Raw genomic sequence first — 13,027 nt, forward strand, 5'->3', positions numbered from 1 at the left:
CAGCACCACATAAGCAAAAAGAAAAAAGCCGGAAGTGGTGCTGTGGCTCAAGTGGTAGAGCGCTAGCCTTGAGCTAAAGAGCTGAGGGACAGCGCTCAGGCCCAGAGTTCAGGCCCATGACCGGACCCCAAAAAAACAATTGATTATTTTCTTTCTTTTTCCTAAGCTATTTGTAATATATGAGTGTTTGCACAGGTGAATATGTTGTTAACAATAGAGTCAAGCAAAATAAAGTTTGTTTTGTTTTGGCAGAGAAGTGAGCAAATGACCCTGAGAGACAAAGCCCCTGCACACATTAGAGAGAGGGAAGGAGAGAGAGGAATGGAGAGGAGGGAGGGGAAAAGGAAGGAAGGGAGAGAGAGGGGAGAGAGGGAAGGGAAGGAAAGGAAAGGGGGAGGGAGAGGAGGGCAGGGAACACATGAGTTAATAGAACTCCCTATGGACTGATGGCAATCACCTGGGAGCCACACAGATGAAGGTTTTCATCATTCAGCCAACAGCACAGGGAAAGTGATTTTGCTAGAATAGCTTTAAATTCCCTTCTAGTTTTAATGTTTCTTGACTCATCTTAATAGCATAACCTATAAAAGGGCTTTGGGGGCAGAAGATCCATTGTGTTCTAGAGCATTTAGAAGTCACCCTGTAAGCTTTGAAAACTTCACTGTAACATTGTTTAGCCAAAGCCATATCTTCAGTAAGTGAAACATTTTGTAAAGAGTTATATTACTGTAGTCATAAAATTAGATGGCCTCTGTTTTTTAAGACTGCTTCGCAGAGTTCTGTGGTTCCCCTGTTCACTCAGATTCTGGTTGACTTTTCAGAAGCTTGTCAGAACTGGAGAAAACAGTTGGTCTCTGCCTGAGCTCGTGCATGCTGTGGTCCTCCTGACCCATGGCCATGCACTGACAAGCTTTGTTTTTAGCAGTGGCATCAACCCCGAGGGAGACCCGGGCGTCTCCAACCAGCTCAGGCTAGCCCCGGACGTCTCCAACCAGCTCAGGCTAGCCCCGGACGTCTCCAACCAGCTCAGGCTAGCCTCCGAGAACAGTTTCTGTGCCTGTGATCTGGCTAATGACAACAACATGGAAAATGCATCTCTTACCCGCAGCAATTTTGGGGTTCGTTTCCTTAGCTATTTTTCTTTACCAATTTTGCTTTAAGCTTTTTAATGTTTCGTGACTTTATTCACTTGAAATAACCTTGTACAGTTTTTCCTGTTACAAAGGTTTAACTATGGGCTGGGAAGGTGGCTCAGTGGTAGAGTGCTTGCCTTGCATGCATGAGGCCCTGGGTTCTATTCCTCAGCATCACATAAGCAGAGAAAGCCAGAAGTGGTGCTGTGGCTCAAGCGGTAGGGCACTAGCCTTGGGGTGAAGAGCTGAGGGACAGCGCCCAGGCCCAGAGTTGAAGCCCCACGACCTACCAAAAAAAAAAAAAAAGTTTAACTAGTTGTGAAAATGGAGCTGGGTAACTTGAGAGGATGGTGGAGTTGGGAGGAGGGGGGCGCATGGGCAAGGGCGGCACTGGCAACTAACCAGATATGTGGAAGTGACGCCTCTGTATAACTTCTTTAAGATAAAGTTAAAAATTAATTTAAAAATTGAACTAGTCCCTCAGGTTCCAACTTGTCTTGTAGAGGCCTTTAAAAAGCAGATCATGTTGCTACAAATCATGTAAAGTAAATGTTACAGTCTAGGGATTATAACATTTTAAACTTACATTCTTAACACTTTGCCTATAAGATCTGGAACAAATCATGAAAATAAGTATTTTTCAGGGTTTTTTTTTACTGTGTATCTGAAAATTTTATCATACAGAGTAAAAATCTAGTGTTAATCAGTCTTCAACCATCATTAGTGCATAGTCAATCATAATGAACCCTGGATTCTTTTCACATATGCGACAGATACGTTAGAAAATGTATCTTATGAGAGCAGAAAGTAAAAACAGAAAATTTGAAATTGCCTTTTTTCAGTATAGTTTAAAATACACCAAATAGAATTGTAGATACATGTATAAACATATATATATACTTACAACTTTTTTGTATTTATAAATAAAGCAAGCATAAGCATCATGCTTGTAAGATTCGAATCTGTTGTGTATCTTTGGAGGTAGTAAAAATACTCACTTAGGAACTTTTAAAAAAATTATCAAGAAAAAAGGCCAGATTTAGAAAGATAATACTTTTCTCTCACATGTGAAATTCAGAATTGTTTTTAATTGAATGAAAGTGCAAGGGTCCCTGTTTGGGAATTGAGAGGGAATCTGTGGGTGAGTAGGGAAAAGGGAACTTGGAGTTAAATATGATTAAACATACACACGTCTGAAAGTGTCATCATGAGACCTCTTATTTTGTGTGCACTAACACAGTGATCCGAAGTCTAGCTTTAATTTACCTGCCAGCCGGTTAAAGCACACAGCCCAGCAGTTCTTAGTCTGACCGCCCCCCCAGTACATTTGGACAGGGTTGGCACACCACAGCCCCACCCCACCTCTCCCCCAGCCCAGTCCCTGGCAGCAGCCGCTCGTCTGTGTTCTGTCTGGATAGTTGTCTGTCCTAGACACCTCTTTAGAAATATCCCTCCTAATTATAGTTGTATAATAGTGGGTCAGTGTGTTCCACACAACCTTAACAACTGTGCCCATGCCACTGCACGTAGTGGCGTCGAGAACGGAGCGAGCTTTCCCGCTAATGACACCAGCATTCTTGTGTTTGGTTCCAGATTGTCGATTCTCTAAGTGAGCTAGAAGCCTTAATGGAAAGGATGGAAAGTCTGCAAGAAGAGAGGAGAGATGAGGAGGCTTCTCAGGAAGAAATGACCACTCGTTTTGAGAAGAAGAAAGGAAGTCTTTTTGTGGTGTCTGGAGGTACTTTTCATTCATTTCCTCACCCAGGTGCTTTTATTTTTCACTCTGTTGCTGGTTGAAGACTACCGACACCACAGCCTTCAGCAGACCCACACGGCTTTGTGGAAATGCTTCAGCTGCTGCCCCTCCTTTTCTCACTCCTCTCCCTTGCCCTCGATGCTGCTCTCTGCCTTAGGCAGGTGTGTCCTTGGACATGCCCTGAACAGCCAGGGCTGTGTGCTGAAGAAAAAACTGTGTGTGAACGCTGTTGATTATACACAAATCCATCAGCCCCTCGGTGGGCTCCCGATGCACAGAAGGGCGACACATGGGGTGTGCAGAGCAGCTGCCAGAGAGACAAGCACACTCCTCACAGGACACCTGTGAGAAGCACACTCCGTAAGTGTAACAGTGCAGGTAAGGGTGCACATGATACACGTCACCGTGGAGGCGTTCAGTAATACCGTAAGCCAGCCACACAGTACTTGGTCAGGTACTCCACATGAGCACGCCTGTGACTGTTGTCACTCCCAGGGCCCCGCTGCTCTGCTGGGCTGGACAGGAAGTGTCAGCCGGGTACCTGGCTGGACACCTGTGTAGACCCGCCCTGTCCCTCGTGGTAGGTTTTACAAGGTCCACTTCATTTCAGGTCTGTTTGAGACAGATTTCTAGGCTGGATGTTATTTGAAATAGACCCATTTTTATCAAGTTAGACGGGAATATCTGTTCTAATTTTGTGATTTAAAAGAGATAAGTAAAATCCCTTTTCACGAGATTAGTCCTTGACATTTTGGAAGGTTGGCATATGAAGGGTATTCTTACATAATTTTTTCTAAATTAATTGTAACACTTATCCTTATATTTGCATTTCTTTACGATTTTTATGAAATATATATTAGGGTACTTTCTTAGATTGAATTCAGATTAATTTATTGTGTATTAAAAGCTACATCCTTTGCCCCTATCTTAAAAATAGGCTTTTTCTAATACTCTGAGAGTCTGATATTGAACACCACATAAGAAGTCTCACTAAAATAGCTTAAATTTAAGACAAAGGTTGAGCCTTTCAAATCATTCGTCTCCATAGTGATCCTTTTTTTAAAATTTTTTGTGAAAATACCATACAGAGGAGTTACAATTACACGGGCAAGGTAATGAGTACATTTCTCATCAAGCATTGTTGCCTCCTCCTTCCCATCCCCCCCCCCACCAAAGTCGTAAAGTTTGTTTTTTGACATAGCATCGTATACATCTCATTGTTGCAATGGGTCCACCTGTATCCCTATTTAAACAATTTGTTTTTTCCCTTTCCCTCCACAAATTATACCAACATCAAATATAGTGAAAACAGGGGTTATACTGTGGGGGAGGGACATACAGAGCAACAAAGAAATACCTTATAAATATGTTAGAAACAATAGCAAGAAGAAAAACCATTTGAGTCCTTATCTTAGGGTTCATTTTGCTTAACATCAACTTATCTGACCATTTCTGCTTGACTCAGATATATACTAGTTATTGCAAATAAGGGAAACCATGGGACCTACGTTTCTTTGGGCCTGGCTTACTTCACTAATATATTTTTTTCCAAGTTTTTCCATTTCCTAACAAATGGGGCAAAATAAAATACCTAGGAGCCGGGCGCCGGTGGCTCACGCCTGTCATCCTAGCTACTCAGGAGGCTGAGATCTGAGGATCGAGGTTCAAAGCCAGCCCTGGCAGAAAAGACCCTGAGACTCCTATCTCCAATAAACCAGAGGCAACCGGAAGTGGAGCTGTAGCTCAAGTGGTAGAGTGCTCGCCTTGAGCTGAAGAGCTGAGGGACAGTGCCCAAGCCCAGAGTTCAAGACCCACATCCGACAAAAAAAAAAAAAAAAAAAATAACCAAAGAAGTGAAGGACCTCTATGAAAACTTTAAAAATCTAAAAAAGGAAATCAAAACAGTACTAAGAAAGTTGAAAAACTTCCCGCGCTCCTGGATTGGAGCACATTTTCACATTGTGAAAATGGCAATACTTCCCAAGGCTCTCTACAAATTCAATGGGATACCTATCAATATTCCAGCCTCATTCTTCAAGGAAATAGAAGAGGCAATCCAAAAATTCTTATGGAGCAATAAAAGACCCCGAATAGCAAAAACGATCCTTAACAGAAAGAACAGTGCTGGAGGAATATCAACACCAAATTTCAAACTCTATTACAAAGCCATAGTAATCAAAACAGCTTGGTACTGGCACAAGAACAGACCTCAGGACCAATGGAATAGTGATCCTTTTTAAAAAGAAGTTACCGTCTTGAGGGTGGATTAGTCAGGCTCAGGTGCTGGGGATTATCTGATTGTAACTTCCTTGTTGCTGTTAAATGTGGTGTTGATAACAGCTCTCACAGGTTCCCATCAGTCCTCCAGAGAGTAATTCTGAAAGGTTTAAACTCTGTCAAAGTGCTCACACCTTAGGTTTGAGCTCCGTGAGTGGTCACAGAATCACAGAGTCATCCTGTTTAACTACTGCCCAGGTGAGCAAATGGCAGGGCCTCCCGCCGGGCCTCCTCCCAGGCCTCCCCTCCCCCCCCTCCGCCTCCTCCCCCAGGCCTCTCCCCCAAGCCCCCCCCCTCCTGCCCAGCCTCCCTTCCCATGTCTTTGCGAGCTAAAAGCCAACTGTGTTGAGCTGACTTTCACGCAAACACATCTGGATGAGACATCATGGGCCCTGCCAGGCTGATAAGAGGCTCCCAGTTGTCTTCACCCCTATTCCTGAGCCGTGCCCCACACCCCACTCCATCTCCAGAGTGCTCAATACTGTGCTGTCTTCAGTTTTTTAATGGGTAAAATTAGTGTTTTAATCCTTGGCGCTGTTGTTTAGATATTTCAGTTTATTCACTTTTTGCCTGAAAATTAAGTGTTAATCCTCAGCATCCCAGGATAAAATTATGCTCAAATGTTACAAGTAAATATTGTGTATGAGCTCACATCATTAATACAGTCGCCTCAGAGATCCATTGGGAAAGGGGACAGCTGCGTTCAGTCTTGTCTTCTGTATTTACCTTAGCTGCATCTAATCCTGAAGACCGGCCGCCATTCTTTCCCTTCGATTGTGGAGAGGACATGACAGTCACAGCTGATGTTTCTCTGTAGGTGGAAGACCCTGGCTTTGGGTACGAAGATTTTGCCAGGCGAGGAAAGAAGTATTTGCCAACATTCCGGGCGCAGGTAGGTGATGCCCTCGCTGAGAGACGCAGGAGGAGCTGTTAGGCTCTCCCGTGAAACGCTGAAATGTAAGCACGGGGGGCTGTTAGGGCGTGCTAATAGCATCTATGCATAGTCCTCTTTAGCAGTCTTCATCCTGGTGTAGCTTGATAGGCCCCAGTAGGTGGATACTTAGGTCTGCATCACCCCTGCCCACGAAGGGAAGAGAAGCTCTGGCTTCATTTCGTTATTTGCGGTTTTACATGATAGCTGTGCGCAATGTCAACACCTTGTTTGGAGAGGGGAGAGTGATGTGTGACAAGATCCTGTACCACTGATGTGGGCAGAAGGTCAAGCACGGCCTTGTACCGGATGGCGTGACTGCACACTCGGCTCTCGAGAGTGCTCGCGTGTGAGCTCCGTCCTCTGCCTGCCTGTGGCGCTGAGCCCCTGTCCCTGTGACTGTGTATGGTCACCCAGGACCATTCCAGACCTGCAAGGGTGGGATGGGGCTCCAGGGGAGACGCCCACACGGCAGCCCCGCAAACCTAGAGCACACTGCCGAAGCACGCAGGGCTCCAACGGAGAATAGCCTTTGGTAATGGGAGACTTTCTCCTCCAGGACTACACCTGGGAGAACCACGGGTTCTCCCTGGTGAACAGGCTCTACTCCGACATCGGGCAGCTGCTGGACGAGAAGTTCCGCACGGTCTACAGCCTCACCTGCAGCACCCTGGCCTCCTGCGGGGCCGTCAACACCACCATGCTCAGCAGGGCCTTGTTCAACTACATGCACTGCATGTTTGGAATCAGGTGAGTTCCGTGGCAGGCAGCTGTGTGCACTGCGCAGATGGCCACCCTGATGATCGTCGTAGTTATCGCCCACTCAGGAGTGAGTCGTTCTGGGGAGGAAATGCTACCTGTGGACGTTTGACTTTAAAAAATCCATCCTAAGCCAACACCAATAGCTCACACCTGTAACCCTAGCTACTCAGGAGTCAGATTCATGGATCATACTTTGAAGCCAGCCCAAGCAAAACAAAGTTCTCCATCTCCAAAATAAACAGCAAAAACCAAGCTAGTGCCCTGACTCGTGGTAGAGCTCCAGCTAAACAAGCAAGCCAAGCAAGTGTGCAGTCTTGAGCTCAACCCCAGGACCGGCACAAAGCCCGTGTGTGTGTGTGTGTGTGTGTGTGCACGCACACACACTTACGCACACATGTGTATATGGACATATATTCACATATACACTTGCATTTTGTAGAGAAGTATTTCCTTCATTGAAAGTGTTGTGAATCTTAACAGTGAAGCATGTACAGAAACACAAGTAAGAGTGTATTAAGGAAGAGATGGGGAGAGACAGTAATTACCGGGGATAGAACAGAGCCAAAGCAAACGTGAGAGCCCTTCCTGGCTGAATGGGTAGGCTATAAAAGGAAAATGCTTTGCATCTGGTTTCATCACCAATGAATTCTGGTTAGTTTGGTTTATTTGCATTTTTGAAAGAGTCATAATCAAAGCATAAGCAGAGCCAGGAGAGACTCTGCTCACTGTGCTGACGCAGGCCCACAAATAACAGATGCTGAAATGACACTTCTCAGTCAGTATAAATTCATGGCCCCTACATTCAGAAGGACAGTAAGTAAATGACACTCGGTAGTCTCATTGAGAATGCTCTTTTCTTTGGAAAGTGTCTTTGTAAAGCCTTTTGGTGGAGGCAGAGTTACAGTTATAAGTACATTCTACATGACCACACAATGTATCATGTCTGATAGGAGAAAGTCTTTATGAACTTTAAGTCCAACTTGTTACTGGGCACCAGTGGCTCATGCCTGTAATCCTAGTATTTGGGAGGCTGAGATCTGAGGATCGCAGTTTGAAGCCGGCTGAGGCAAGAAAGTCCATAAGAAAGTCGTAACTCCATAAACTGCAAACAAAGCAAGAAGTGGAGCTGTGGCTTAACTGTGGTAGCTCCATGCTAGCCTGGAGCAAAGGAAGCTCAGGGACACTACCCAGGCCCTGAGTTCAAGTCCAGCACTAGCAAGAAATATAAAAAATAATAAGATTCGCCAGGCACCGGTGGCTCACGCCTGACATCCTAGCTATTCAGGAGGCTGAGATCTGAGGATCGCAGTTCAAAGCCAGCCTGGGCAGGAAAGTCCGTGAAACTCTTATCTCCAATAAACCACCAGAAAACCGGAAGTGGCGCTGTGGCTCATGGTAGAGCGCTAGCATTGAGCTGAAGAGCGCAGGGACAGCCGTCAGGCCAGAGTTCAAGCCCCACGACCAAAAAAAAATAAAAGTAATAAAATTCAACTTGTTAAGCGAAGGGTTTTTTTGTGTAATTTTAACTAACGGATCCTAACATTTCCTGACAAATCAGTTAGTAATACAGCATTGTATGTAAGGGTCACTATATGTTGATCAGCCCTAATCTGAAATCTGATATCCAGAATGGTCTGAAGTCCTAAACTTTGCTTCTGACTTTAAGAGTTTTAGATTTGGAACATTTTGGACTTCAGGTTTTTAAATTAAAGATATGGGTTCTCTAAAAACTGTAGTCCGAAACACGTCTGGTACTAGTCATTTCAAATAAGAGATGCTCAACTGTGATAGTATCATGGTGCATAATAATTATACTGTTTGCACATAATAATTATACTGATTATCCTGGAGAATAAATTACCAAAGAAAAATGCTTCAGAAAAACAAATGGTAGTAGAATTTAATAATTGAGGTCCAATAAATATTTGTTATGCAAGGCAATAGTTAATATATTTAATAATTATTTTATTGTTGAATGCTACTAAACAAAGCTTATGTGAAGTAAGATACTTCTTATTTAATTACACAATACCGTGGAGTTGAAAATACAGAGAACCCTAGGCCCCCAGTTCCACAGTGCCTCCTTGTTGGTCTGAGCCTGCGTCCCCTACCCTCCACTCCCTCAGGTGGAAGTGTGCTGTGCACCTGCGACAACCCCTGCCCTCTCATCTTGGGGGAAGGGGGGGGACTCCACTTGCTTTCTTCATCAGCCCTGCGATCACTGTTGAAATATGCTATTATTTCTTCTATCTCTAAGGAAGAGCCTTTCATCCTTCTTTTTCATCTTGCTGTTACCTCATTTTTCTGTAGATTATCTGATTGCTATTACCATTTTTTCTCTCCCTGTCACTCCCAAACTCATGCAAAATCTCAGGCTTTTTCCTCTCTTCACAGACCAGCCCATGATCACACTACAGGAACCTTCTTACCTGACTGCTGAGCTGCATATTAGACCCCGGGCCCCTCTCTCCTGCCAGAAGCCCCCGACAGGAATGAAGGCCCGGTACCTCCACTCAGCCCGTCACCACCGCTGGTATTTGTCTCAGAGAGGCCCCGGCACAACCTATTTGAAATCACAGCGCCTCTGCTCCTACACCACAGATCCAGTTTCTCTGCAGCAGCATCTCCATATTACATATTTTTCTTTTAGTTTTTCTCTTTATATTCCAGTAGAATTTAAACACCATGAGACAAGAGGTTAATGTCTGTCTTCTGTTCACTGGTGAACCTAAAGGGTACAAGGCACGTAACAGGCACTCAATAGTTACTTGTTAATTAATGAGCTTTTGGTATGTAGTGCCTACAGAATAAATGTCTGTTGATGCCACTTAGAAATTACTGTTTTCATGATAATTCTTTGTCCTTTTGCCTGCAGGTATGATGACTATGATTATGGAGAAGTTAACCAGTTACTGGAACGAAGCCTTAAGGTTTACATTAAGACAGTAGCCTGCTATCCTGAGAGAACTACAAAGCGCATGTATGATAGCTACTGGCCGCAATTCAAGCACTCAGAGAAGGTAAAAAAAAAGTTAAGACTGAGCACCATACCACAGACAGGAGTTCAGTACAGCAGTACCATGGTTATAAAGAGTGACGTGTGACAGTAGTAATACACCGATGGACTGAAATTGAAATATCATTAAAGTACTGTGTTTCTTAATGCTTTTAAAGTCAAGTCTAGTAATAACTAAATTTCAGTTATGTGTTTGTCCAACACAGGGTATAAATTTTAGCACCAGCCTTTGAAAGATAGTAGTATCTTTAAAGTACACTCTGCTCCTTTATATAGTTCCTTTAAACTATCGTTCTGTTAATAAGAACCAAACTTTCTAAGAGGTAGTGTTGGGCATAACTGAATCTTGACCCAGAAGGCATAGCCATTTAGAGTCTTTAACTCTAGCTAGCCCTCAAAGCTAATCTTTTAGAACACCGTTTCTCACAGTAATTTAGTATTTTACAACGTCTTGTCAAGTACAGGAGCCAAATATATTATTGCATAAGAATAACCCTTTGGGTACCTCCCCCTCCCCCGCCCCAGGAGTAGAACAGCCGTGGTGGCCTCTGACCTCAGGGCCTGGCCCTCACCATGCCCCTCCACGGGCTGCTCCCCTAGGAGGAACCCATCGGATCTCACACCCAGCTTTTCATCAGTGTGGAAAAAGGTGATTTCCCTAGTGAAGACTGAATTTAAATGAATAAAAGTTGTATTTTTGTTACGAAAAGGAATATCCTTTTGATTGTAAGCTATGTTTTACTTTTTTTTTTCTTGCGGTCGTGGGGCCTGAACTCCAGGCCTGGGCTCTGTCACTTAGCTCTTCGGCTCAAGGCTAGCACTTTTTTTTTTTTTTTTGTCTTTTTTGGTACTGGGGATCGAACCCAGGATGTTGTGCTTGCTAGGCAAGCCACTGAGCTACATCCCAGCCTCAAGGCTAGCACTTTAACACTTAAGTCACAGCACCACTTCCAGCTTTTTTTCTTTTTGCTTGTGTGGTGCTGAGGAATCAAACCCAGGGCCTCATGCATGCAAGGCAAGCGCTCTACCACTGAGCCACCTTCCCAGCCCCCAGGAATATCCTTTTGAATGACCTCTATGGGAGTCATTAGTTAATACCTAGTAAATGATACAGATCTCTACCAGCTTCACAGTGTGAGACCTGGCCATATTTCCACCAAGTCCAAGAACCTCCTTTTGATCCATTTCCAAGTCAGCTGCTTGCCGTGGTGAGGAGGCTGGGCTCTCACTCCAGGCAGATGCCCACCTCCTGGTCAGCGAGCCCGGATGGGGCTGCAGGCCTGTTTCTGTTTGCAGTTCATTTCCCCCTTTTCTGACATTTATCTAGAAACTGCCGTTACTCGTCAGGAGAATAATCCAACAGCATACTCAATGGATAGAAAGGCATTGAAATACCTTAATACCATAGCGTTTCCTTGTGGGAAATTTACAAAATCTATTTTTAATTTGTCAGCTAAGAAGTATTTCCATAAAAAGTATTCTTCACAGTTCTATCTACAACTACAAGAAAGCTATCAGAAAATGATATCTAGCTAATGAATAGCAGACACTAATTGAAACTGCATTAGTCATGAGGTTTTCACTTTTTACCTCTCAAGTAAATGTTAAGAAAAAACTTTTAAAATATTGCATTTTTCAGAAGTACAAGTTGTGGGGAGATTATAATTCATAAAGGCTAGTTTTATACTCTAAAAGGTTAATAATGTACCATCTATCAAGATGTTAGAATGTTAGAGACATAGGTTATCACTGCAGTTGGCAGCACCATTGTTACAAATGCGTGTATGTTACATCACGTACACGCATAAATAAAGGCACGTCTCTGTGTTTGTATTTTGCCTATGTGCACATTAAAAAAACCCAACACTGTAAGCATCTATATGAAAACTCTGAAGGCAGGCTGGAACTGTGGCTCAGATGGTAGAGCTCCAGCCTTGAGCAACCGAGGTGAACACACAGATGAGGCCAAATTCAAGCCCCAGTACTGGCACGCACGCGTGCACACGCGCGCGCGCGCGCACACATACACACACACACACACACACACGAGGAAAAAGTAACAACACAAAAACTCTGCAGGCATGTCCACTCTTCTCAGTGGGTCCTGATGGGTTCTGTGATGTTTTCCTCTCTAGGTTCACGTAAACCTGCTTTTGATGGAAGCGCAGATGCAAGCAGAGCTCCTCTATGCTCTCCGTGCCATCACTTGGCACCTGACCTGAAGCTCAGCTCGGAAGGTTGTCTGTGTGCAAAGACTTAAAGGACACCCGAAGTTGTTTGTGATACTGCATAGAAAGTTATTTAGTTCTTAGTGTCAAAATTAGCTGTGTTTTGCTTGTTACTGTTTTGTTTTGTTATGGCTGTAATGTGCAATGATGCTCAACTTTACTTATAATTGCAAAAATAATGAGGAGCACTATTCTCCATTGCTTTTAGTTGGATTTGGAATCTGATCATCAGTCGCGAACTTGGTTTGATCATGTTTAATGTCAGTGCTTTGGGATTTGTGTGTATGTATTTTAAAAACTTTTTTAAAAAGGAAAAGCGCTTACAATCTACACAAGCAATTGTTTTCAGACATTGGAATTCAGCAGAGAAAGACCTTCTCTGGCCATTCTAAGATTTTTACGTTGTGTCCTAAATCTAGTGGAGAAAAGTGTGCGCTGTCAAACCAAGCTGCTCCCTCTCAGGTGCTGTTTGGTTTTATTCTTTTCTTTGTTTTTGTTTTTGTTACATGTCTGTTTGGGACCTGGGGGTTTCTTTCTTTTCTTTTTTTAGTGCTATGGTGATAATACGAAATATGATACAGCCATTGTCCATAGTTTAATGTGATAATTTAATCATGATGAATTCTGTAGCATGGTACTGAAATGCCAAATTCAGATAGCATTCCATATCAGATGTGTAAATGAAGGTGGAATTGTGCGCAGTCCTCTGTCATTGACAGTAGTGGGACTTGTACCCACAAGACTGACCAAAATTTTCTTTGCACATTTTTCCTCATGGTTTTTTCTATATTGTAGTAAGCTAAGGAAGGTTAATAGACCTCTGTTTTCCCCCCATTAGGTTTTTGGAAGTTATTTTCCATGATTTTCGTATAATTGAATAGTTTATTCAAAATTAAAAATATTGTGTTTCTACACATTAATGTG

At 43.5% G+C, this 13,027-nt stretch overlaps 1 protein-coding gene across 1 annotated transcript in view; it reads left to right on the forward strand.

The window, feature by feature from the left end:
• Sesn3 (sestrin 3) overlaps positions 1-13,027 on the forward strand; it is a 20,556-nt gene extending 7,529 nt beyond the window's left edge. Inside the window, 7 exon segments of the mRNA XM_013009584.1 lie at positions 822-970; positions 1,031-1,118; positions 2,727-2,871; positions 5,898-6,058; positions 6,657-6,847; positions 9,735-9,879; positions 12,011-13,027. Coding sequence (XP_012865038.1) covers positions 822-970; positions 1,031-1,118; positions 2,727-2,871; positions 5,898-6,058; positions 6,657-6,847; positions 9,735-9,879; positions 12,011-12,097 — 966 coding nt within the window. The 3' untranslated portion in view covers positions 12,098-13,027.

This window comes from Dipodomys ordii, unplaced genomic scaffold, assembly GCF_000151885.1.
Source record: "Dipodomys ordii isolate 6190 unplaced genomic scaffold, Dord_2.0 Scaffold10, whole genome shotgun sequence".
In the NCBI taxonomy this organism is placed as follows: domain Eukaryota; kingdom Metazoa; phylum Chordata; class Mammalia; order Rodentia; family Heteromyidae; genus Dipodomys; species Dipodomys ordii.